This window comes from Anomalospiza imberbis, chromosome 10 (assembly GCF_031753505.1).
Source record: "Anomalospiza imberbis isolate Cuckoo-Finch-1a 21T00152 chromosome 10, ASM3175350v1, whole genome shotgun sequence".
NCBI lineage: Eukaryota > Metazoa > Chordata > Aves > Passeriformes > Viduidae > Anomalospiza > Anomalospiza imberbis.
The window spans coordinates 10998362-11024805 of NC_089690.1; the positions used below are offsets into that span (position 1 = coordinate 10998362).

The window sequence follows — 26444 nt, forward strand, 5'->3', positions numbered from 1 at the left end:
GGCTCGATTAGCCTTCCCTACTTTTTCATTGCCCTGATGTGGACCAACAGATGAAGGTGTATTCCCCATGCATGTTGCAAGTCTGTTCAGGTTTAAGTCCATGTATTTTACTAAAGGAATGGGCTCTTAAACAGCTGTCTGATTAGGGAGGAGGGAGTGTGGTCCAGGTGTCCCTGCACTGAGCCGAGTGACCCAGATTTAGCTGCTCGTGCAGGAGCTGGCAGTGTGCTGTACGTTCCCAGTGGATTATGACAGTCCTGTGGTGCTGGCTGGGGACCTTCAATCAATAGGCCTTGCGAAGTGGAGCATCTATCCATCTTCAGAGCTCTGCCCTTCTGCTAATTAATCCACCAACTCATTTCACATGAGCTCTTGAGCAGTTGGTAATCTGTGTTCGACAGCTTTATCAGTGGGGTGGGTGGGGAAGGACGTGAAGGCTCTGCTTCCCACTGTTGTCCTGAGAAGTGTGGAAACACGCATGAAATGTTGATGAAAGCAGGAGTGATTGCCCCATCCTCTCAGCAAGAGCAAGTTCTTGGAGTTGCTCCCCCCCCATGTGACTTCATACACTTTGATTAATGCCTGTCGTCTTTTTTAATGATGGATTAGGAACTTACCCAACTGGAAGAGTTTCTTCCACTGCAGTGACCTATTAAAAGTGTAATTACTTGATGGCCCCACCCTTATTAAGAGTCCAAAACTTGAAAGCCTTGTTTCTTAGTTTGGTTTAGTTTTCTATTTATTTTCACCGTTTTACCTCTTGCAGTTCCCCAGATAACAATATTATGTAAGGAAGTCCATTGTGTTGCACTTTCTCCCTTTATGGAGGGGATGAGCCAGTCTGACCCACCTTGTCTTTCTGGGGAGGGGTTGGTGGTGCCTGGCAGAGGATCTGCTGTCCTGGCTAGCAATGTGCTTCACCAGAGCTCCTCTGATCTTCTGGGCTGAGTCATGTCAGATTAAGTCATGGGAGTGAAGGCAGTGAGCTGGGTAAGAGGAATGGATTATTTCTCCAAAAAGCAAGAGCTGCTTTCCTGGAGTGATTGGAGACCTGTGAAGGTGCTTCATGTTTCTAAGCCACTTTGTTCATTTAGATCCCAAGGTTACTTCTGTTGGAGGTGGGGGAAAGTAGAGAGCATAACTGCTGGTTACTTAGATGCTATATTTCTGAAAACAGACCCGGCATCATTTTTTTCTTAAAACTTTTTGGTATTGTTTTTTCTCCTCCAAATTCTGCAGAGGGAGAGGTTTATTGTCCTAGCACAGTGGACACCCTTTGCAAAATCAGCAGTATTTATGTAATATAGGCTGGGAGGGAGATGAGTGCGACAGCTTCTCTGCTCAGGGTTGAGATGGGCTCCTAATTAAGGGGGGGGGGGGGTGGGCAGAGGAAGAAAAAAAGGCCAAAATTACAAAGAGAAACACTAGCTGATGCTAGGTGACAGGGTGATTCCATATGTATGAGCAGTTCACTTTGAAAATATCGCAGGTTTTCTCTCAGAAGTCTTTCATGAGCGTAAGTAGGAATTCCAGTAAAACATGCTGTCTAATCAGGTTAGGTCTCATTTGTATGCAATGTTGATCTAATTAATGATGACAAATTGAGATTGGATTGCAGAGGACTTTATAAGCATCCTTGATTATTTTTTTAATTAATGACCTCAGAACGTGAGTTAGGATATAAGCAGGTTCATCAGCCTTTTCAGAAGGAAAATCTTTAACAATTGAAACTATTGAAGTGTTTGAAAACAAAAGCCTTTATAGTCTAAATTGAACAAAGTTTCTCGCATACACCCTCATACAATAAAACCTCCTTGAAAACCATGCTGCAAAGGAACAAGCAGTTATTGTTTGTAATGATGAGACAGAGGAGGTTGTTGAGGTTGAGGGAGAAGCCCTCTGAACTGGGTGAAGTAAGAACTAGAGCAGAGTAGTGTCTCATTTATTGTGGGAGAATTCCCATATGCCCATGCATCGCAGTATCTTCTCCTGTTTCTGCAGCAGAAGAAAACAATGCATTTCAAAAGTGTGCCACCTCAGATTTTTTTTTTCTTTGTGAAAGCTGCATGCTGGCCTTTGCCACCTGGAGCTCAAATAAATAAATAAACAGCTGCACTCCCTTTTCCCCCTAAAAAATATTTGGCAATCACCTGCCACTAGCAGAACCTGTTAAATATGGGAAAGCATGATTGCAGTAGGAAAGTAAAAATTAGAATTGTATGTCAAGGTAAGTAAAAGTTAACATTACTGCCAAATGCAAGCTATCAAAAAATGAATCTGATCCGCCCATCCCCAAAAGCAAGATACCACCTTATAAGTCATGAGACTCTTTTTTTAAAAGACAAACAGGTTCTTCTTATTCTCTCCCAGGTTTTTGAGCCTTTAGGGTGCATCTGCTAAATATTTTAAAACTTTTCTTGATAATCACAAGAAGGCAGAGATTGCTTTAAGTTTCTTTAAATGAAAACTGAAATTTATTTGCAAATTTTTGTTTCTGCTGAAGAAAGACACCAAGCCTTGTGAGACTTGCATAATTCAGGTGTTGGCAATACCTGAGTTTAGCAGTTTATTCTCATGCCCTGCAGTAGGCTGGAGCTGAGCTGGGTTGGTCCTTTCAGGGTTTGTTATGAAACATGGAGCTCTCCAAAGCTGCAATCCATGTTCCAGGCAGGCTCACTGGTTTTCCTATTCTCAGTAAACTCAGCTGTACCTTCAGCCATCAGAAAATGCTCAGATTTCAGACTCTGTTTGCTAGCAAAGCTGGATAATAGTGTGTGTGACATGCATGAAAGCAACTAAGTGGATTGTGCTGGCTGGGGTTAGTGAATTTGGAAAAGCTGCATTTTAAGGAAGCTGAAAAGAATGCACTTAAATTAGTCCACACAAGCAATAACAGGTTTTTGTGGTTGAGAGAACAGATTCCTTGGCTGGGCTATCTCAGTATTTCTGTTTCAGATTGACTCATTCCATTTTTATCTTAAATACATTCTGTGTTCCGATCCACATAGAAAATTTGGGACATTTTTTGCCAGTCTCTATATAATGAATTAGAGGACTGCATAAACACAGTGAAGCAGAGAGAGGGCAATTAGATGTGTTCATTGCCTTGACTCAACAGTTCCTAATTATGTGTTCAGTATTCTCTTAAATAATCTGTTCAAAAAGTGCATCATTTCAGTACCTCTGGCCATGTCCAGTATGTCCTGACTGCTGACTGTCTCTCAGTATCATAAGTGAAAACTTTTTTTAAAGGCTGGTGACTCTCTCGGTGCATACATGTGGAAGGCTGTGCTGAGTGTTCTTGTGGAATCTTGGCTTTGTGGTTCCTTGGTGCTGTTTGTCTGTGTCATTTGAGCTTTCTGGTTTCACCCTTTAACATTGTATTTAAAGCTGTTAGGAGAGAGGGATTGAATGTGGCCTTGTTACAGGATTTTGGGTTTTCTTCTCCTCGGAGGCTCCTAGTCAGCAGGGGTGTAGGCTTTGCCTGTTTGCACAGGGCAGCTGAGAAGGGTCTTTGTGAGAAACTCATTTGTACAGGGGGTTTGCAGCCCTCCCAGAGCAGACAGATTGGGCACCTGTGGGCTGCCCTGGGAGTAAATGTCTTCAGCCCAGAAGGTTCCCCAGCAAAGTTTAGTTCACTGGTGATAGCCCCCACTTGTTAAGGCAGAGAGGAAGTAAAAAGATGGTGCAATCCAAAGGGGGAGAAGCGACCTGGAAGGAGAAGGCAGTGGAGGAGAGGATGCGGTTGCAGTTTGGGATGCAGGCGCGGCAGGCTGATGCAGTGCTGTGAGCACTTGGCCATTTGTCTCAGGTGAAAAGTGGCTCAGATCTGGCTTCCTTAAGCCCTTGGCAGTTGTGCCTGCCTCAAGAGGCTGCTTGCAGCATGCGTGGGCTCTTGGCACAGGTCGGGTGTCAGTTGCCACCGTTGCTCTCATTCAGGGAGAGGTGGCGTTTGTTTTCTTGCTTGAGGAGCTTCTGAGGTGTTTCCCTCTGTGTGACATTACAGGGCCTAACACCAAGGCTGTTCAGGCATAAGTAACTTTTCCTAGGTCATCTACCTGGAAAGAGAGGAGCCAGGCTTATTGTCTTTGAAGGAGGTGCCTTTCTCACGGCAGGGAGGTGTTTTCAAGCTCACAAAGCTGGGAAGAACCAGTTCACCTGTGAGAACCAGTCAGGAGGGGACTGCTAGCTTCTGTTTGGGTTTTTATACTTGAGTAAAATGAGATCTCAGTGCATTAGGTTCCCATTAGAATGTAATTGTCTTTTTTCCCCATAATATCTTTGTCATGTATATTGTTTTTATTACTAGTTATCATCTTCTGTTACTCCTTACAAGCAGCTGTACAGACCTGTGGAGTAGTTTCAAGAAAATTATGTGAGCCATCTTGCTTTTTTTTCCCTGCTTTTTTATGTCCCAGATTGTTTTGTAAATCCTACTAAGGCAGTATAGCCTCTGTGTGTGAGCAGGAGTTTTGCTCTATGCTCTGTTAGACCAGTGTCCTCCATGGTGACAGAGCTGAACTGTGGGGACAGTCTGTACCCCGTGCAACCTAGTGGTGCCAAGGAAGGATGAGAAGGGAAGTTATTTACTTACTGTATGAACTGGTATTTGTCAGCAGCGGGAACTGAAAATTTGGGTTTCCCGCTTTGAGCGTGTTCTTCAAACTGCACAGTCAGTGTGGGGCACCCAGCATGCCTGTCCTGCTGGGAGAAAGCATCAGATGGTGTGAATGACCTCCTCTCCCTACTAGGATTTAATCTTGGTTGCAATGTTTGTGGCTGCTTCCCTCCCACTGTAACTGGAGATGAGTTAGAGCTCACTACTACTACTACACTACTCCTGGGATCTGCAAGTGAAAAACCATGAGGCATTAGAATATTGGATGGGGAGGGGTTGTGTCCCCCACTGGGGCAGAAGATCCCTCTGCTGTTTTGTACAAGCAATTTCTAGTTTTACTGGCATCATAAATTTTTTCTTCTTCATAAAATTCATTTTAAGGTTTTAGCTATTTTTGAAGGAAAACTCAAAGGGGAAAAACTAGGTGCAAGAAACTTCTTGGGTTTTTAAGGAGACTTTTTTTTGTCTATGTGGAGAGGAAAAAGCATAATTAAACATAATTTTCATCAGTGCAACTTGCACAAAAAAAAGCCCCACCTACTTTCATGAGAAAGGAATAAAGAGAATCATAATCCTGGATTAGGTATCTTTCACTACACATATATAAAAACAACACCGTGTGAAAAGGGGGAAAATATGTATGTGTACATACACACACCAAACATACCAATGTGCCTCCAGCAGTATTACCAAAGGAATTAACTTTACAAGAAACAGCCACAGCCTGGAAAGAAGCCATTTTCCAAATAAAAGCTAAATGAGACTTGTGGTTTCTGAGAACTGTGAGAAGGAAGGGTTAAAAAAACATCTACAGATAAGAATAGCTGATGCTGGGAGATGACTGAACATCTTGAAGTAGGGGAGGGTCACTATTTAAATCAGCTTTTCTTTTTTATTTTTTTTTTCCTCCTCTTAGTTAAAAATTGGCTTGTACTGAGAACAACATGTAGGATTAATGTAGTACTTTAAATCTTCAAAGTGCTGCACAAACATTACTTCCCTAATCAGCAAACACCTTTGCTTGGTAGGCAAATCAGGAGTGGAGTCGCCATTTTAGAGAAGGGAAACCGAAGCGCCAGAAGTGCCAAAATTTCCAAATCAGCAGCTTTTGGAATAGATTTTTTTTTATGCTTTAGTTTTTTGGTGTTTTTCTTTTGTTTGATTGGTTTTTTTGGGGGTGTTGTTGTTGTTTGTTTGGTTGGTTTTTTTTGTGGGTTTTTTTTTTTTTTTTTGGTAGCATTCACCACTGGGACTACCTCTGGGCTGGCATGTAAAAGCTGCTGAGCTCTCCTGGATTTCACAAGTACTAGGCATGCAAAGCAGCCTGGCAGAGCTGCGGGAGGCATCAGCACAGTTGCCTCCTTACCTCCCCAAAGGTCAGGGCTGCTGGCCCAGAAGGGAGGCAGCAGCTCCAGGGCAAGGAGGGTTTCCTAAAAGGTCGCCAGTTTCCCCCACACCATTGATGTGTGTAACTTCAACTTCTAACTGAGCACTGTTAGAAGATATTTCAACCCTACCAAAAAAAAAAAAAAATGTGCAAAAACTACTTGAGTGGCTGTTGAATAAGTTGCTTTTGGGTAAATTTTTTCAGGGAGGCTGATGCAAGAGGTATTGCTCACCATATAGACAAAGACCGCCCTTGGAGATGATCATTCCTTTCTTTAGGTCAGCTGAAATACTGCATTTGTCATAGATATTGTGTCCCTGCCAACTCTCTGTACAGAGCAGTTTGGAGGTGTGCTGAAGCGAGAATAATTCTGTGTTGCATTGGTGATGCTCTGTGTACTGAGGGTTTAGCTGCAGTGCTTGGCAAGCCATATGCTATGAAGAAATTCCTACTTAGTTTTAAAAAGAAGTGTCCTGAGTAGGAATGGTTTCTGTATAGAAAGAGTATGAACTTTATTATGCAATGGGAGTCTTTTCATGAGGTTTTGCTGTGTGCAGGTGTGTCAGATTTGTTTTTGTAAACACAGCAGGATAGCTACTCAAGTAAGAGCTTAGATCCTCTTGCAAATAGACCTGAGTACTGATACAAACGTTACCATTTCCAGTTGTTCGAGATAACACTTAAACATTGGAACAAAACTTGGTGGAGCCGCAGGAGGAGAGTGCTACTTCTCCCTCATTTGTTTTGTTTTATTTATTTTTAAATGTATTCTGTGAGAGTTTTCTTAACAGACCAAAATGTTACATGTCTGATAGGAAGCAGTGTTTTATGGTCTGCTGATATGTGTTAGCTGCTGAAGTCCATCTAAATTCAGCTTTGTGGAAAGGTGAAAAATGTGTTAGAGGAAACAGGAAAACAGCACCTGAAGGCTGACCTGGCTTTCCTAAACAAATGACAGGACTTGGGTCTACACTTTATGGCCCTGTTGTTTTCCCCATTAGCCATGATGGCCATGCTGCCCCGGGGCTCTCCTCCCTGCATGTTTTGTGCCCTGGGGTGCACCGTGCTCTCCTCCTGGGAGAGGAGATGCCCAGCTCAGGAGCAGCACTGCCTGGCTGTTGGCTCCCAGCCCAGCCTCGGAGCTGCTCCTGCCCTGTGATTTAGATGTGATCTGGGTAACATTGTGCAAGTCATTCCCTCTGCCTCTGCTCCCCCTCCTCCCCCTTCCACATACCCACCCTCAAATACAGAACTGTGATCCCATGCTGTAAAACACTTAGACCCCTGATGTGAGATGCCCAAGGGGGGCAACTGGACACTGCTGCTTGCTATCACTAGCTTTAGCTTTCAGGCCTCTTATTTTGCTTTGTTTACAGGACATCAGAGTCTTTCTACAGACTAACTTTTGAGGCAACTGAAACGTGTCTTCAGGCTAAAACCGCTTGGGTTATTGCTTCCCCTGCTTGAGATACTGAGCTTTACCCGCAGTGGGCCTGCCAGGTGTGAGAATTCCTGACACACAGGCCATTTGGGGGCTGTGGCTAGAGGGAAAACCTGTTCCTGTTCTGTAGGCAGAGCACAGGGCTGTACCAGTGCTGTGTTAGCTGTGGTGCTGAGCCTTAACAAACTCGCCTTGCCACTTGTCGGGGCTCATTAGCTCAACTGTGTGAGCTGTGGTTGGGAGCTGCCTCCCTCCTGACCTTGCAGTGGGAGAAAATGAGCCCAGGTTTACTATCTGACCTTCACCTAGAGCTCCTTGGACACCCCTTAAAAGGCAGGGCTGGAAGGGATTCCCATGGAGAAGGGATGTGAGTGGTGCCACTGGGCTTGGTGCCCAGCCTGAAGGGTGTTTGCAGAGCCAGCAGCAGGGCAGGCAGTGCATCCACTCTGTCTGCATTTGTGCATCAGCATTGCCATGGGTGGGAGAGAAAGAGTCTTCCCATGAGATGTTTGTCCAGTGTCTGAGCACTGAATGATCCCTCTTCGTTAATCAGCAGGGTGGTGGCTGGTTTTGCAATGAGTTCCTTGTCTCCCATCTCTTCTCCTGCAAATTTCTCATACAACTCATTCTTAGTCATTTTTTTAGACCCATACTTGGTGAATTCTTGTAGGCATATGAGCAAGCAGGACTTCAACAAAAAGGAGTCTGTGCACTTCTAGATATCGTACTAAAACCTCTTATGGTATTGGCACTCAGAAAGAAAATGGTGAGGCCCTAGGAAAATCTTCAGAAGTGTTATCATTAGTTCTGTAAGGTTTGACGAGGACAAAGCATGTGAACTGATTGCTTTGCAATAGCTTCTACAAGGAATTCATAAATTTGACCTTTATTTGGCATTCCCTTTGTGTGCTGACTTCTGAGTCATTTTTGCCCATTTCCTTTGCCATACCTCTTGAGGTTGGAGTCTGTCTTTCTGGGTTTGTTTTTCAGCAGACTGATCTGTGCAAGATAAAGATGGGGAGAGCTGGGTTGTGCTGATGCTGCTGGCATTCAAAGGGAGCGCTGCAGCACAGGAAGAGCAGCTACATAGGCGAGACAAGTTCCAGGATGAATTTGCTGGGACACGTGCTGGAAGAAAACAATTTCCATGCTGCATGTCTGGTGTCAAGAAACAAAAATGCTCTGATGCTGTTAGTCACCCTGCTGATCTCAATCTGTTTAATGGTGCTATTTTGTTTCAGTGCACTGATACTCCGATGCCGATGCGTGTTTTGCAGCTAATTTCAGAGAAGCTTCCAAAACACAGAATTCACGGGGACCTTTCTCTTAAGGAAGATGGCTTGGGTAGCATGTTACATGTTGATAAATGGCTTGGCCAGGATTGATTCTGTTAGTGATTGGGAATGACTGCCTCGTGACCTCTTCCCTCTCCACCACATGGGTCAGAGCTGTTGGCAACCCTTGCCTCTGAGCAGGGAGCTCCTGGGGTGCCCCTTACACTGGACCCCCTGGGATGGCACTGTGTCCACAGTGTGACCCCAGTGTGACCTGCTTGCTGGGGAAGTCAGCATTTCTCTTCTCCCTGGAGGAGCAGAACTGAGCACACAGGCAGGTGCTGGCTGCCTGGGAGTGGTGCAGGATGGCCAGCTATTCCTGCGTGCTGGGGTCTCGGGGCAGCTTGCTGCCTTCAGCCTTTCCAGCATGGCTCAGCAAGGGTGTAGCAGTTCACTCAGCCTTTTAAAATGTTTTTCTTGTTTTTTTTTTTTTTTTTTTGTTTTGTTTTCCCTTTTTCCACTGGCCATACCAATCTGATTACACCTTCGAGGGTTCATCTGCCCCTAAAGCTTAATTAAGGAGCTCGTCTGACTCGTCACTGACTCACCTGCCACTGTATGAGCTCATGTCTGACTTGTCCTAGGAAGATAGTGAAATATGTCAGGCTTCTCTGAAATATAGCAGGTTTTTTGTTTTATTGCACCCTTGACACTGCTGTTGGCTCCTGCAGAGGTGAGCAGAAAGATGACTGCCCCATCTTTTTTACTTTTATCTAAACTTAGTTGCTCACCTCTTTGTGCCTTGAAAAACCAGATGGGGTTTTGCTTGCACAGCTGTAGGTATGTTAGAGTTAATAAAAAAAAATATTAAAAATTAAATAACCTTTGAGTTTTGGCTTCAGGCAAACTAGGTGAAATGATGTGTTTTGGAGATGAATGCTCTTGCAGGAGGCAAGATGTAGCTTGCAGGAGAACATCTGCAACCAATCCATTCTGTATGAGATGGGGCCAAGACTTGTTTGTATCTCAGTACCTGTTCAAACATGTTATACCATAGCAAAAAGAGGTTTTGAATGCATTGAGGAAGGGTGGGTAAGAAGGAAAAGAGACATCAAGCTGAATGTTTGCTTAATAGCCTTGATTTCTTCATTAAACTTTTAAAGCACTTTAATAATCTGATTAGCTGCTTTTTGAGCACAGAACAGTTTTTCCTTTTTTTTTTTTTTTTTTTTTTTTTTCTTAAAAGAGAAAAATCTCTACTCATCTTGGTGCTGTGAGATGAGCTTGCTTTGTGACCTGGAGCAAATCCGCTAACTGTTTGCTACTTTTCTGTACTCACCCTGAGGACTGTTGGTGGAAGGATGTTCTGTAATACATTTGATCAAAGACAGTGCAGAGATTCAGTTACCAGGCTGCCTGCCTGGACCCTGGAATTCAGCTTCCCAGTCCAAAGCTCCTTGCCAGCTACTCCCATCCTCTTTGTCCTGTCAGAACTGAATGTAGCATGAGCATCTTGCAACGGCAGCTTGCAGAGCTCATTTTCCTGCCTTTAATTATGCATTTGAAATACCTCTGAAGGCCTGTGGCAGCGGAGAACTGTTACATGACTCAGGAGTGGCTGGAGTGGTGAGGCTGGCAATAGAGGCTCTCATGCTGAGGTTCTCTTATCATTGCACTGATGGTTCTCATCATCATATTGAGCTCTGCATTGGTTTGGGTTTTTTATTTTTTTGTAAGACAACCCCAGAGATGTATGTGCAGCTGTATTTCTGGTTTGCACGTGTAGCTCATGTGGGTGTTGAAGGTGCAGACTGTGTGTGACTGGGATTTGTTGTCAGTGGAATGTAGCAATTGTTAGTCAGATCTTTTTGGTTGTCTAATAGGCTGAATTCCTTGCTGAGGAGATGAGAGAACTGATTTGGGCTGGTTCAGGTGGACAGTGTGAACACAGTGCCTCTAAAATCCTTTCAGAGGAAAGGGGCATGCATTTCAAGTGGTCTGCTCTAGGTAGAGATAGGGTTGTAGTACTACCTGGGTAGTATTTTGCTAGTGCTTAAAACCAGTACACTGTTGAGTTTTTTTTCTCCCCTTTTGTCAAACCAAATCCTGCTGTGACTTCACCAAAAGTGCTTTTGTAAGTGGGGCAGCCCTAGTCATCTTTGTCAAGACCTCAACACAGAAGCAAATTAAAGAATAGCAAGATGCACATATACCTGTCCTCTGCCTTTGATATCGACAGGGCTCTTCCACTTTGCATTGGCTCTTCAGAGGGAGGTTATTCTTTCTCCCAAGTCTTCATGCCCTTGTCAAATCCCTGCTGACTCTTGGTGCTGCTGTTTATATGTGTTACCTGGCCAGCTACCAGGAAGGCCTCCTACAGCTTGTCCACACTTGGCAGATAAACACACATGGGAGGCACGGCCTTGGGCTCCAAGCAGTGCTGCATGGACATGCAGGCTGTGCCTAGAAAGATGTGCTGTGTCTGTGTAGTGCTGCAGCAATGGGCAGGGTCATTCCAGCTGCAATGTGCCGGAGCCAGTAGGATGGTGTAGGGGCTGTGCAGGGATGGCTTGCTGTGCCTGAACTTCTCCTGCATGTCACACATGGGGTCAGCATGTGACCAGCCAGCAGTCCCTGTAGCTGCACCAGGACCATGCCTTGAGCAGGAGCACTGTTTGCTTTTGCCTTGCCCTGCAAAACTTATCCTGACCTGGAGAGACAGTCAGGGTTGTGTTCAGGTGCAGATTATACCTCACTCCAGTGTGCTTAGGGCTTCAGACAGGAAGAATTTGGGTAGCCCTCTTGTCCTTCCTTGAGTTTGCTCTTGCTGGGGCTACATGAAGTGCCTGAAATGTATTTCAAGCTGCCCAAATGGGTCTCTGTCCTGATGCTCTGGTGGCTTATGCAGTCTTCCATTTCTTCCTTCAGAGCTGGGTTGCTGTGACACTTTTGAGAAACAGCAGGGGTCATCTCTGGAGAAATCTTCTTCTGGAGGGAGTTTCCAAAGTGATTGACTGTCTGGGGTTGTGTTTGCTTGCTTAGGAGCTCCCATTCCAAAATCACTGAGAAAGACGGCTGAAGCCATTAATGGCCCTCTCTTAGCCAAGCATTGGCTTAACACACCAGTTTTATCCCTGCCGTGTGCAAACATTGCCTTGCTCCCAGAAACCTCTGTTGGCTCCTTATCTGAATTGGGTGATGTAATTATGCCTCCCAGCCCACTATTGCAATGGGAAAATGGGTTCCTCTTGTTGGGATTTTCAAGGAGCTTGCTCCTTGGAGAAGCACACATCAGCCTGTGTGGGAATGGGGTGTTGGGGGTGTGTGTGTTTTGTTTAGTATTTTTCCCCTTGGCTACAAGAGCAGCTAAAACCTGTAACCTACAGGAGTTGGAAGCTTCATGCAGAAAATTAGCTTAGGTTGGTAGAAGAGTTGAGATTGCATTTTTCTTGGCTAATTAAAGGATTAAAGGTGCAGAGATTTAGAGTGAACTGTCAGTGTGCTACAGGAGAGAGCCTTTGATGGTTGAATCCAACTTGAGATTAAACAAATTGCATTTAAATACGAAATACATGGCAACAGTTACAGCCTATCTGGGCCTCTCTGTTCCTTGGTGTCCTTCAGGGTCAGGTAGATGGTGTGCTGTGGCTGGGGCTTCTCCTCCCTAACCAGCTTCCTTCTTCTCACATGCCTCCCTCTGGAGTGTTTGAATCTGTTGCCTCTACATTTCATAAAACTTTTTTTTTTTTTTTCTTCTAGCCCAATGCTTTGTGCGAAGGAGGCTTGCAATACACAATAGTGAACTGGTGTCCATCATAGCAGTAGCATGGTCACATGCTTGTTGTGTGTTTTGTAGTATCTCTGATCCTATTTAGGGTCTTTCTGCATCCTGGTGCTTTGCTGTCTGCAGCTGGAGAGCTAAATGTTTACTCCCCTGTGAATTTTTTCTGTTGTTCAGTTGAGAAACTGGTGAACAGAAAGACTTGATTGTTTAATGGTGTCTTCCTCTACATAGTGGCTGGTAAAATTCTAGAGAGCCAGTGAATTTGTGCAGGTTCCAAGTCCTTGACTTCTTTGATTCCAGTTGATTGTCTTCAATGGGCTACACTTGCAAACGGCTTGCTAGTGTTAGTCCCAGCCCTTCTCCTGCCTTTTCATTTGGATAGCATTACATTCAGAGCTGATAAAGGGATGCTTTGAAGTGTTACCCTTGATAGCACTTGCAGTGGTGCGGGCTTATGAGATTCATGGTAGCTATCTCAGAACAAAGCTTGCTTTCTGCTAGGGCAGGAATTCATCTACACAGCATGGTGCAGGGCAACAGCCTGTTCTGCCCATGGAGACTTTGCACCTTTCTCTGATGCACCACATATGAGCTGTAAGGAAAATGGGAGTGCCAGACAGTGTGAGTGAATAACTTCTGATGTTGCAATCTGTCTTGTTTTGTTCCATTTTGTTTTACTCCTTTTTAGTGAGGAAGGGGCTTGCCGTTTGTTACCTGCCACCTATATAAGACCATGAGAGGGTTTTGTTTCCTTTTTTTGTTGTTGTTGTGGCAATAGAGAAAATCACAAAATTGAAACTGGTAAAAAATCTGCTGGGATTCCACAATCACTCAAAAACATGGCATTACTTACTAATTGGGTGTGGTTAGTTGGGAAATCTGACTTTAAAATTATGTTTCCCAGGGAACTATTCCTGTTCTCATTGTTATCCAGTAACAAAGACTGCTTTTAGGTTGGGAAAGCAGTCTTGCTTTGAATGGGCTAGGTCTTCTCACAAAGCATCTGTTGCTTGGGGTCTTCAGAGCTTGCAGTTTGCAAATGAAGCAGTGCAGAGTAGTGAGGTCTGCAGGGACAAAGGGCTGTTTGGTGTTTTCCTTGGAAAGCTGTCTTCAGGTTGTGGTTGCAAGGATTTGCATCTAAAATCCACTTTCATTCCTGTTATATTTCCAGTTAGATCATGCAGATGGCATTATTATCTTTGCTACCAAGTGAAATAAATCAATTGCTAGGTATTGAGAGACTTGATGTAATCTACTTCCAATAATTTATAGATCTGTTACTATGTCATGGCTTATTTGGGTAGTCATTCCTCTGGAGTTTACCTAGTAGGCTTTTGTAGATCTGCCTGTGAAGTGCATCCAGGTCCATGCAAGCTTTCTTTATACACTTGCTGAAATTTCAAAGCAGCCTAAAAATCAGAGATCTGGACTTTGCTGTGTTCAAGCCTTCCATTTCTTCTGTGGCATGTTCCTGCACAATTCCCTTTGGCTTGCATGTCCACTGGGATGTGGTTTTACATTCTATTCTTAGGGGGCAGGAGATGCAAAACTCAAGATTAGTTATTTCTCTGAGGGGCATGATGGACTGCTGCTAACATTTCCCGAACTCATTGCAAGCCCTCATCCCTTTCTAAGTGTTGCTCTGTGGAACAGCTTTCTTCCCTTTGCTGCAGTTGTACAGCTCCAGGGAGTATGAGGCAGAATGAAGGAGTACCCCAAACCTGGTATGGGCTTGTTGATCTTCCTAGTAGAGAAGATGCCACAGCATTGACCTCACTGGCTGGCTGAAGGCAAGGTGCTGTGTTTTTGAGCAGGGAATGTCCTGATGGCTGCTGCAGCAGCTCTGCTGTGTTCCTCAGCATGGAACTTGATGAATTGTTTCCCACGGTACGTAGGAAAATCAAGGTCTCAGTTCAGTAAGGCACTTGAGTGAGTGCATAACCTCTAGCACGTGAATATTCCCAGTGAAATCTCTTGGGTTCTGTTGGAGTCAGCAAGGCTGCTCCCAACCTTAAAGGTAGGCATCTGCTTAAACACCTTGCTGAATCATGTCTTGACTTTGAAAGTAGGCTCAGGAGAAACCACATGAGTTGACTCAAGGACTGTGCTTAGCTAGGTCATTGAGGATGGAAGGAGAAGGCTGAGAAGGAGGAGGATCTGGGTAAAACACAGATCTCAGAACTCTGCAAATGCAAGTAATAGTTGACTTTCTTGCCATTCATCCCCAAAGCTTAATTGTATGAATAAAAGGTTTAAAGGTTTGACTTAGTCACCATTCATCCTAAATATTCTGGAGCTGCTGTCATGCTTTATTGACCTAACTAAGATCTGAGTTACTGCATCTTTATGTTCTCAGTAAAACTATGACTTGCTCAGTTAGGTGTAATTTTTGTCTTTCCTAATCCTTATGTTTTCACTGTGACTCAGATCTATAGTGTGGCCTCATTGGGTCAGTAATTCCAGAAAGCAGAGGGATGTTTGCAGAAATGGTTTGGTTCGGTCTGGATTCTGTATTGTCTAGGAGAAGGAGAGGGCCCTTTTCTGCTGGTCTTCATAGATAGGAAGAACATTGGTTCCTGCTTGGTGTCTGTGTGAGTTTGTTGCCTTGCTCACCATCCTGGCCAGAAAAGCTTTGCTGGCTTTTCAGTTTAATTATCAATGAAATGCTCGACAAGCAGGAGAACAATATTTGCATAGATGTAATTCTGGAAGTTGAGCGTAATGTGATCAGGAAATGGGACAGGCCCTGGCTGTTATCATGGAAGAGACTTGCTGGTACTTGCGCTTAGTTTAAAATGTAATAAGATCTGACTCAGAATAGTTTCCTGGACGTTAACAGAGAAGACTCAATGCCAGGGTCTGGCATTATCCTTTGGCAAGGGTCTGGCACTATCCTTTCTGCACAAGAACAAAAGAGATTTCTGGCAAATTCATAAATTTGTTCTCAAGGGGCTTCTAACAGTACACTGACGATTTAGAGGGAAATGGTCTCCCTTGGAGCAGAAAAGCAGGGGTGGGTGTGTGTGTTTTCAGGACTTTCTTTTTCTGAGATAGAAGCCAAGGAACAAGGCGCTTGCGTGCTGTGCCAGTGAAATCTCCCTGGGAAGACATGATGCTACTTGCAAGGTATGCACAAGACAAGACCAGAGGCGCCGCAGTGCTTGATTACTGTCAAGGACTCAGTTGGAACTTGCCTTTGCTCTTTGGCCTGCAGCATTTATGTAGAAATTGGGGACGCTGCTGCTTGCTTCCAAAGCTTTGCCTTGATGGGTCCTGCCCACATCTAGGCAGGGAGGAAGGAGCGGGGGGGCTCAGAGCCTATGAAGTAAACAGGAAAATTACTCACCTTAATGATGCATTTCACTGGCATTGCCACTTTGAGAGCCTGTCAGATTTAATACTTTCTGTCTTCCTTTCCATTGCCTCCCATTGGTGTGATTAATAGTCTATTAGAAGGATGAAGTGGAGAGGTATCCACACCTTCCCTCAGGTGGAATAAACAGGAGGGGAAGCAAAGTGAGTAGGAGAAAGGGGATCACCTTTATCCATCTGAGCCATTTGGTCTTTGTTGAGAGGGCACATCCAGAAGAGCACTCATTTACTGATTTGGTTGGTCACCCCTTGGCCTCCCAGTTAGCTACCAGTCCTGTTTCATGGGGTGCATTGGCCAGTTCCCCACTCCAGAAACAGTCCGGTAGCAGTCCTGCACTTGATCGCAGCACAACAGCCGTAGCACTGTAGGAAGGCAAGGAAAAAAATACAAATTATTTGTATGTGAAGTTCTTCAGGGATTATTTGCCCTTTTTGTAAAGTACATTGAATCGGAAACCTAAGTCAAGAAAGAACAAATAGGATAGAAAACGTATCTGGGCAAAGGTTTTTAGTATGAGAGGTCATAAGACATTAAACCTGTTTTTAGCTTGGAATTGTTTTCTTTCCTGTATCAGAATGAATGTGCAAAGACTGGTTTGCATCTCCTGTGACCCTGTACGTGCCCCAGCTAGGAAGATGGGCCAGTATTTGACGTAAATACTCTTACTCTCACAGTGTGCTGACCCTGTGCTATTTTACAAGTAGGCTAGTCCTTTGGCATGAGCCAGAATTTGGGTGGAAATCTGTCACCATCTAGTAAAGTGTCCTGCTTTCCAGGGTGTTGAATGGCTGGTGCAGTCTGTGGCAGAGTGCCTGATAGTTCTGGGACTGACTCTGACACTAATGTGCAGGCTTAGGATGTTGCTGATTGAAAAGACTATATTGCCAGACCAACTTTGTTGTTTGTTTTTTTTTTTTTTTTTTAATGAGTTTTCTTGTCCAGCTTGGCTTCCCTCTGGTGTAACAGATACTGTACGAGTGACTTATTCACTTTCCTCTGAGTTATTAATGAAATCCCCTTATTTGCACGTGAAGGAACTAAAAGGAATTTTGTGCTAACATCTTATATTGGGCATTTGCTTGTACTCTGCTTCTTCCCCTGATCTTTAGCTGGTGTGGAGCTACCTGAATCTGTGGCTGTGTCACAAATTGCAGAGGACCCAAAGCCTCTGCCTACTCTCTGTGGGGCTGCAAGATCTGACCTGATTGTCTGGGACTTCTACTGCTGACTCATGTTTTTTGAAACCAGGTTAGAATTGGTGGGAGCAGACTAATTTTGGAGAGATTTGGGATTTTTGCTTTGCTGTTTACTTTGTCTTAATTGAGCAACCTTTATGTATTGCTGTGCTTCTTCCCTCATGGTTGAGTTCATCACCCTTTGACTTTCAGCAGGGGACAAAAGTGACAGGGAGATGCACTAAAAATTGGTGTCTGGTTACTCCAGATGATGTTTCCTCTAGCTGATGAGAGTTTTTGGAGTTTGGCTGGTAGGATGGAGCATGCTGCAACATGAGAACTTGAAACAAATGAGATCTGGGAGGCTAATAGGAAACACACAGCAGCTTTCCTCTTTGGCTGAGCCTGGGACAGATGACTGTAAGAAAGTTGAATCCCCCAGAGCAATCTAGGAGGAGGTTTGAAATGGCCAACCTGGACTTTACTTAAAGTAGTCCATGAGCCGAACAGGTTCTGGTGCTCAGTATCAGAGGCCAAGGTAGACGAGTCAGGAGCAGTACGTGGTGGGGTGGGCTTGTTGTTGGGAGCCTGAATATGTTTTTTTCAGTTCATTTCTGGAGTTCTTTATAACAGAAATCAGATTTTCAATAAAATACAGGTTGAATCAGGTCTTAAATTCAGGTTTGAGCTCACAAATTCCCTTACACAGAGGCACACTCACTTGAGCAGGCACTGGTTAACAGTGCTACCAAAAGTTAGGCATATCCTGAAGATTTTTTTACTAAATCAAGTCCTGGAGGTTTTTGCCTGCAGCATTGGAGTATGCATTCTGGTGTAATGAGTAGAATTGCCTGGAAGGACTATTGCTGGTTATGTTGCTGTTGCAGTGTTCAGCTGCTCTGCCACTTGAGGTCATACAATCAACTTAGTTTCATGTAGGCAAACTTGTGGTCATATGTGTACTGTCCACTCACTTGCATTACCTGCAAGCAGGTGTGTGTATTTTATAGAGCTGCAAATATTTGTAACTCCAGTGTAGTGCTTTGTTAGCAGTGGGTTACCCTCTTGCTAGGATGATGTGAAGTAGCCACGTGTCTTTGAGAGTAGTAGGCCTGTAGAAGGAGGAAAGAAATGCAATGGAGTTATCCACAAAGCTGCTTTGGCAATCACTGTAATGATTAAAAATTTTGCTGTTGAATTTTGTTGGCTTACTAATTAATAATTGAAGTGGATGCTTTCCAGATCCAGTTTTAAGTAATTATTTAGACTAACACTGATCATCCCTCACTATTCTGCTGGAATTTAACACGTAGGTGAGTGTGGGTGAGTTTGGGTAGAATGAGTGAACCTGCAATAGTGTATGTTTCTTAATGTTGTATTTTCTGTGATAGGCAAATAGGTTGCTTATTTGTTGTGCATTCATAGTGGAGAAGTTGCTGGCAGATGTATCATCGAGGAAGATGTTCAGGAGCAGATCAGCTTGCCTTTCACCAGATTTGCTCTCATTTCATACTTCTACCTCACAAAATTTCTGCTGCAAAGCAATCTGTTGGAAATGTAAATTATTAGACATTGATAGCATCTGAAACTTGTTTGCTACTCCTAAAGTTTAGAAACTGGCAGAGAAACTGGACACAATACACAAGCAGTGTGTGAGCTGGCTGCACAAGCTAAGGCAGGAGTCTCATGATATTGGTTTTTAAATAAATTAATTTCAAAAATATTTAAATAATAGACTAGCAGAGGAAGAGAACTCACAAAACCAAAGAGTAAAGCCTTCCTTTACACCCATCACTTCGTATCAAAAAATATGTAAAGCTTGCCTCTGAAGTTTTCCATTTGAGTTTTTTTTCTCTTGATACAGGATACTTTTCAGTTGATTCTTTTTTGTTGTTATTGTTTGTTTTTAAAATGATTTCCAAGTTGAACCTCGAGAGGTTTTTGTTTGTTGATGAAGTAAGTCTGTAGATATGAAACTGAAATGTAAAAGCCCACATATGTAAAGTTTTCACAGTTACAATAGTTTCATAGTGCAAAAGCAGTATGGGAAATTATCAGTGTTACTTCTGTTGTTATCGTGGCTTTGCTGACAGTGTTAGGTAGAGGTAGTTTTGAATTAAAACCCCTGTGGAGCCTCAAGTGAGATGCTGAATATTGTCATATGAAGGAATTATCTTTATTATCCTAAAGAGGCGAGAATCTAGCAGATGCTCTCAGTTCGGTGTTTTTGGGAATTTCAGGGGGTCTTCTATAGCACTGCCGGGTGTGCATGTCCCCTTTCCATCCTGCCCTCCGAGTCAGGGTGTGTTTGCGGGCGGGAGTGCTGCTCACAGGGCAGGGCGCTCCTGCGGGGCGGGGGAGCGCGGAGCTGTCAGGCTGCCAAGGCGAGAGGCGGCTGTGCCTCTGCCAGAGGGGCAGAGCTGCTGTTCCCCCTCTCGCTGCCCTGCGGTGGCGCAGCGCAGGGGCCCGGGGGGCCGCGCCCCGCGGCGCCCGCGGCCGGGGAGCGGCTCCGCGGCGGGCCCGGGCCCTGAATCCCTGTCCGCAGGCTACGTTTCTGCGCTCTCCTCCCTGCCACCCCTCCCCTTCCCCGTTTACCTAAGCAGGTCAGCACACACGCGCGCACCCATATATTTATTTTTTCGCGAAGGTGTGCAAGGCGCAGCGGCTGCCGGCGCGGGGAGTGCCGCCCGCCGCGGGGCTCCCCGCGCTCAGGCCCGGTGCGCCGCTGCCCCTCAGCGCTGCCCCGCGCGGTGCGCGCCGCTGCCGGGGCTCGCGTCCCCCCTCGGCGCGGGCGGCCCGGGGGACGCGGGGCCCACCTGCCTGATGTCAACATCCCGGCGGGCGAGGCCAGCAGGAATGTGCCGCTCCCCGCCCGGCGCAGGTAATTAATCCCCGCGACTGACAGGTGGCAACAGGCGGCCTTTGGCTGCGGCTCCCGGGGAAAAGCGCTCGGAGGAAGGATTTTAATAACTCATCAGCACCGTTCGTGCGCGCCTGGCGAGGCGGTGGGGACGGGGAGGGGGCAGAAGAGCCCCAGGGGAAAATGAAGTCTAAGTCTTTGCAAAGGCGAACGCCCTTGGGTGATTCACTGCCCTTCTTCAAGAGGGAAAAAGAGTGTGACATGGTTTTTCCTTTGCCCCGGGGTGGAGAAATTTGGTAAATGCCTGCAAAGCACTGGTGGGGCTGCATCAGCATCCCCTTCTGCTCCCATGCTCCGGGGCACTGCACGATGTGGGATGCTCTCAGGCATGCCTGTCTCCCTGGTGCCCGGGGCTGTGTGGCTGGGGGTTGCTGCCATACTTGGTGGATCTGTGTCATTGGACCTGTTGGCCGTGCCCATCCTTGGTTTGAATGCCAGCTGTGCCCACTATCAGCAAGCTGTCCACTTTTCTCTGGAGCCCGTTGGGACAGAGGACTTCAGACAGAAGCTGCAACAAGTCCGTTCACAAGCCATGTGGTTAAGGTTATGCTGAGCTGAAGGTTAAATCTGGAAGGAGAGGTCCATGTGTGCAGCACTCCTGGGACAGCTCCTCTTCACTGAGTGTCCTCTGGGTACAAGTTGGTTCCTAGAGTGTGTGTGCATGTGCACATGTGTGTTTCTGATGTGGCCCCACACGCTCCCAGCAGTTTTTTGTAAAATAAAAGTTAAATCATGGTCAAGCATAGCAAAAGTGTTTAAGGTGGTCGTGTAAATTTTACTTTTTGTTCTTAGTTGGTAGCTTCCTTTCTACCTTTCTTTCTACCTTTCTTTCTCCTTTCTTTAGGAGAACAAAACACTGCCTTTTGTTCTTCTAAATAATTAAAACATGTTCAAATTTTTTCTATTTCTTTGTGACTCTCCTTGTTTTCACCTGTGAATACTTTGCTGCAGGTAGCTATTCCATTCTCACTCTTTTAACCTGTTCTTTTTTTTTTCCCCCTTCATAGGGAGTTAGTTTGGTAGGGGAGAAAGCATAGCTGATTGACAGCTTTGAAAACATCAGGTAAAATGAATCTAGTTAACTGAGTTGAACTAAAACATGACTGCTTGAAAGAAGCTTGCAAAAGATTTGAAAGACCTGTTGATCTGAGCAGGAGGGGCTCAGGGAGCTGTCATGCCTTAAGCCAACCTCTGGGATCACCTTCAAGCTGACATCCGTCAGCATTTGTAGAGCTGACTGAACCCCACTCCTTTTAAAGATTTAGGAGCCGTAATCCCTCTGCTGGATCAGATGGTAAAACAGATATTAGAGGTAGATTTCGAAAGTAGTGTTTGGGGGATTTCACTGCTTCAAGAGTTTTGCAGAGGAATTGAGCACTCTGTAAAAAGCTATTATGACTTGTATTGCATTGACCACTTCCTTTCAGGAGACTACAGTCCTTTCTAGCAAAAATTCTCCATTTGAAAGTCAAGAAGTGTTTTGGTTTTGCTTTTCAACCCTTTGTTGACACACCTTCAGTAGAAGGGGCTTACTGAGAAATCAGACAGGTGTTGCCTGATGGTAGCTGGCGAGTTTGTGATACTGAATTACCAGCCAGAATGCCTAGAGTGGGTAATACAGTATGTCTGCACAGGCAGGTGGGGAGAGCAGAGCTGCAGGCGCTGCAACGTTTGTATCTTTCATTTTAAAATGTATTATTAAGCAAAAAGCTAAATTCCTGACAGGCAGCAGTCGAACTCCAAAGAAAAGTCCTAGCCAAAGCTCTTTCCTCTCCCTCTTGAGTAGATAACACATTTCCAGGCTCAGCTCTTTTGTTTTAAATGGCTTTCAGGTCTGTACTCTGGTGGAAGTGGTGTTGCACTCCTCAGGCTGTTGGCACAACCTTTGTTCCTACTGCTAGATAATGGTTGTTATCTTGTTAACTGATAGACTTGTTTGTCTGGTCAAACTAATTTTTTATATTGGTACTCCTAATTAATTTAGTTTTCCTGCTCAAGTATGTTGATTAATAGTCATGTTTTGGATTTCTGGGAATTGCTCACAATCATACCCACTCAACAAGTGTCAGTTCGCAGCAAAATGGTGAGCGGGGGGACTGTCACCTCCTGCAGGGGGGGGTGGTGTGGGACCACTGAGGAGCAGCACCTGTGCCACGAGGGTGATCCTTGCTTTCAGGCACTATCTGAGTGCACAAACAGCTTCTGCCTCGGGTTTTCTTTCTGAAGTGCCTTTGCTTTGAAATCTATATACAATATCCTGTCTTGCTCTGTGGATATAGTGATTATCACTGATCCAGGACGAAGTCACTATGACCTAGTTGTTGGCATCTATTTATGCCAGTAAATGGCTGTGCATCAGGTTACTCCTGGTTGCAGCAAAGTTGGCGGGGTGGGAAACTCAAGCCCGTCTCTGTCTGACAGCAGGTACCCCATGGACAGATTTACGCCGGTGTTAAATGACTGTCCCTTCAGTGATTACACACTCACAGGCGGCTGTGCCTGGGGTAGATGTGAAATCATGGCTCTGTGCCACGTCCCCAAGCCTGTGCAATGCCTGTGAGGCTTGAACTCCTCTTGCAGTCAGGTGACAAAAAGGCAGCTCAGCCCCTGTTGCCTCTTTTGACTCTGCTGGGCACTGTCACTAAATCTTCCCATGTCCTGACTGTGCTCCGAGGCAGAGGTGGGCTCCTGGTTACCCTCCTTTCCTGACATGCCAAGTTCATGTTGTTGGCTGGAACCTGCAGCTCTTGAGTCTGCCCTGTGTTTCTTTGTTGGATGGGCTTGTTCATCATAACCCATTAGCTCTTGGCTGTTTGCTTTCTGTGAATTTAGAGTGTAGGTCTAATGCCTTCCTTGCTAATTGTAGCCCAAGGGGTCCAACAGTTGGGGTGCCAAAGGGTGGCTGAAAAGCAGATCCCTTTCTCTGCTCACGGAAGGGCTGGGCTGTTTGATCACGAGCCTCAGTATTCGTGCTGGTTTTGGGTACATCGCAGTCCTTTGGAAAGCAGTGATTTTTGGTTTTCCCCTTTGTTATAACCCCAGCTTTCTGTCTTTGAAGATCCTATACATCAAATTACAGTCAGCACCATGAGTCCTGATCGGTAACTGAGGGTGTGTATCTCCTTCCATTTGTTAATTCTCTGGATGCCTGCAGACACTGGACACGTATGCCATGCCTTCTGTGCACCACTGCTCTTCAGTATTTATGCTTGCATTTCAGCCCATCACCTTTGGGTGCCCAATTCTTTATGCTTCAGTGATGTCAAGGCATCGAGGTGATTAGTTGGCTTTTTGAGATTTTTGAAGCTTTCTGTCCTTGAAACCTTCACAGTGCTATGAGCAAATTGATGTGTTGAAGGAAACAATGCTTTACGGGTTTTCTTCCTTTTTAAATATAAGTGATTATTTTTCTTCCTCTTGAGATGGAAAGACAACATGGTGAGCTCACTCTTACCTTCAGTAAGGAATTGCTTTTTAATTAAAAAACAATAAGGAATTTCAGGCTTAAAAGATGTATGATACAAATCACCATCTAGATGTGTTTCGCAACCTTTTTTTTGTAATTGTTTGGCATGTTCCCCGTTTCCGCAGGCTGGGTAAATCCTCTGTGGGTTTAATCTCTGGCCTGCAGGCACGTAAAATACATTGCACAATTTGGCCTTTGCATTTTAAAGAAATATATATTTTATTTTTTTTTTTGTATCTTAAATACCTGTAGCATCTTCTCTGCCACATGGCAGGATGGTGTTGAGTGAGGAGGGAAGTGTCTGGCTTGGCTTATGTTTAATCCCTCTCTCCTACCCAGTGTCTCTTGCAAGTTTGGTTTTTCCTATGTTAGGAGTGTGTACACTCTGGAATGCAAATAATCCCCGACTATCACTAGCTAATCCTTTTCCTGCTGCATCATCTGCCACCCACCTTTGCATGCGCTGGCTCTCCCCGTCCCAGTGGGGTCCATGGCCACAGAGTGCTCCTGGCCAGCATGAACCTGTCACTGCTGTGTTTGAACAGCTGGGAACAGGGCTCTATTGGCCCATGGCTGCTATAGACCTTTTCCTGTGAGGAAACAAACACCTTTGGGCTTTCACTTTTCTTTATCTGCAAGAACTGAGGACACAGGAGATGGGGAAATGCCAGCAATTCCTGTGGGTTAGGTTGTTACAGGGAGAGCTCTGCAGTCATAAATGACTGAATGCCTCTGGAGTAGGGATCTGAAAAACCTGCTGTGTTTTGGAACAGCCTTGTACAGGAAGGGAGACTGGAGAGTCTCCTTCATGGGTAATAGCCAGGAAAATGTGTTTAGGTTGTACAGTACCAAACCAATTGGGACTTCCCTTGCCATCCTCCCTGCTAAGCAGATGCCTTTATTTTGGTGAGGGATTTTGAAAAGAAACTGCCAACTTCAGCCTTGATGTTTTGCTGAGTTAAGGTTTCCAGATGTGAACACACTCCATGAAAATGCTGTGTTAGTTTACTGTTGTTGTGGGGAACATCTTAAGCGAAATCTAATATGCTCCAAATTAGCACAGTGAATAAGAGCATCTTGTTCTGTTCCAAGTGCTCGTTGCATGGTCACAGCCTTCCTTTTGGAGCCAGCTGCTGGGTTATGCTCTAGGTTATGGTCACTGTGGGCTGGTCTTTGGGCTGTTCAACTCTTCTGGTCTTTGAAAAATAAAATACTGGATTCCATTTGCCTCATTTTTGGATATAATGATTTGAGTTCAGAAGTGAGGGGATTGCTACAGAGATGTTCAGTAGATGTAGGAGATGATTTTAAAAGATGGATGAAATGTCAGATTTGGTATAACTCCCAAATTGATCAAGGTCTTGTTTTCAAGTACTGTTCAGTTCCAAGGTTGATGTTTTTATTTAATCCCTCTGCAGCAGTAGGAGGGCTTCTTAGAAAACAGGATGAAGCACTCTTATGTCTGTGGTTTTGAGTGCTTCCAGGATTACAGGATGCCGTGAAAATAATAGCATCTGTTTTGTTAGGTGGGTGGTGGGTGTCCTTTGCAAGAGGGAGCGTATTCCCAAGAGAAATAAAGGCTTTATTTGTTCGAGTAAATGAAGTGCTCTTTATCTGAAGATTTTTGCCTTTGGGGAAGCTAGGATGTAGATTTAAGCTCTGCTGTTTTACAGCAGGTAAAGGTCTAGGGGTTTTGTCACTTTTCTGGAAGCGTGGCTGTTGTACAAACAAATGCAGTGCCTGTGCAGTGGCTGGTGCTCTCAGTTACGTGTACAAAGCCATCTCCATGTTCCTGGTGTGCCTTTATCCCTAGCTGAACTTCTGACTCTCTTTTGGTCTGTTCCCCATTCAGTATTCCACCGAACTGAAAAAGCTGTACTGCCAGATCGCCAAGACGTGTCCCATCCAGATCAAAGTGATGACCCCACCGCCTCAGGGAGCTGTCATCAGAGCTATGCCAGTCTACAAGAAAGCTGAACACGTCACTGAAGTGGTCAAACGCTGCCCGAACCACGAGCTGAGCCGGGAGTTCAACGAGGGTAAGGAGGGCAGTGCTGTGCTGGCAGTTGCTCTGCAGGGCTGCTTGGCTGATGAGCGGCCACTGAGGGATGTGACAGCAGCTTCAGAGCAAGCCTTGGAAACAGACCTCCCTGTGACACCTTGTGCAGCTTTTTATTTCCTGTGCTTGGCAGGAAGGATCATGCAATCAGTGCTTTAGCTGTCCCTGTGCATGCTCGTCCTTGGGAGGAAAGCACTGAAATAAACCTCATGCCTGCCCAGGTCGGATGGATGTCTGTCCCCATGTCAGGTGCTGCCCCTCTGCAAGCCTTTCTCTGCTCTGCTTTTGCTCCTGCAATGAGAAACAGCTGTTCTTGTGCTCAGGAATGAGCTTCCATGTGCCTGGGACAGGGATCTAGTAACAGGATGCAATATCATCTCCAGTCCCTAATCCACGCCTCAAAGACGGAGGGGCTGTTTGTCTCTGGCAGGGTAATGCTAAGTGCTGGCATCACCTGCAGGCAACATTCTTCTACATGTAATACTCTCAGCTCAGTATTAATGTTTTAATCTTTTACTTGCTTCTCCTCGTGTTAGTGAAGTAGCAGCTGTTTTTAAAATGTCCTTTGGTTTTCTGCAAGCTCATGGGCTGGGCTCCATTTTGCCTTGGTCATTTAAGTTCACATAAGTACAGATGAGCATCTGTTTTATTCTACATACATTATTTATTTCCTACTGTAAAAAAACCCAGTTGGTGTCAGTTAGCAGGATGTCTTAGGAGTCTGGATCCCATTGCTGGTTACAGTGCAGCCAGCTAGACAAGCTCCAGAAATAAGCAAGGACTTGGGAGTGTAAAATCAGAGTGGAGCGAGACAGTTCCTCAAAACAGTTTTTTATATTGAAAAGTGCTTTTCTGACAGGACTGGATTTATTGAGGTTTGACACCATTCAGCAATGGAGTTTTAGGAAAGGAAAAAAACTATAAATTCTTATTCTGAAATATTTTTT

The 26444-nt window shown here is 45.0% G+C and overlaps 1 protein-coding gene across 5 annotated transcripts in view; it reads left to right on the forward strand.

The window, feature by feature from the left end:
• Nucleotides 1–26444, forward strand: part of TP63 (tumor protein p63) — a 151565-nt gene that overhangs the window by 106474 nt on the left and 18647 nt on the right. For all 5 annotated transcript variants that reach the window (XM_068200668.1, XM_068200663.1, XM_068200665.1 and 2 more), the window contains one exon: nt 25291–25477. In XM_068200668.1, coding sequence (XP_068056769.1) covers nt 25291–25477 — 187 coding nt within the window. The remainder of the gene's footprint in view (nt 1–25290; nt 25478–26444) is intronic.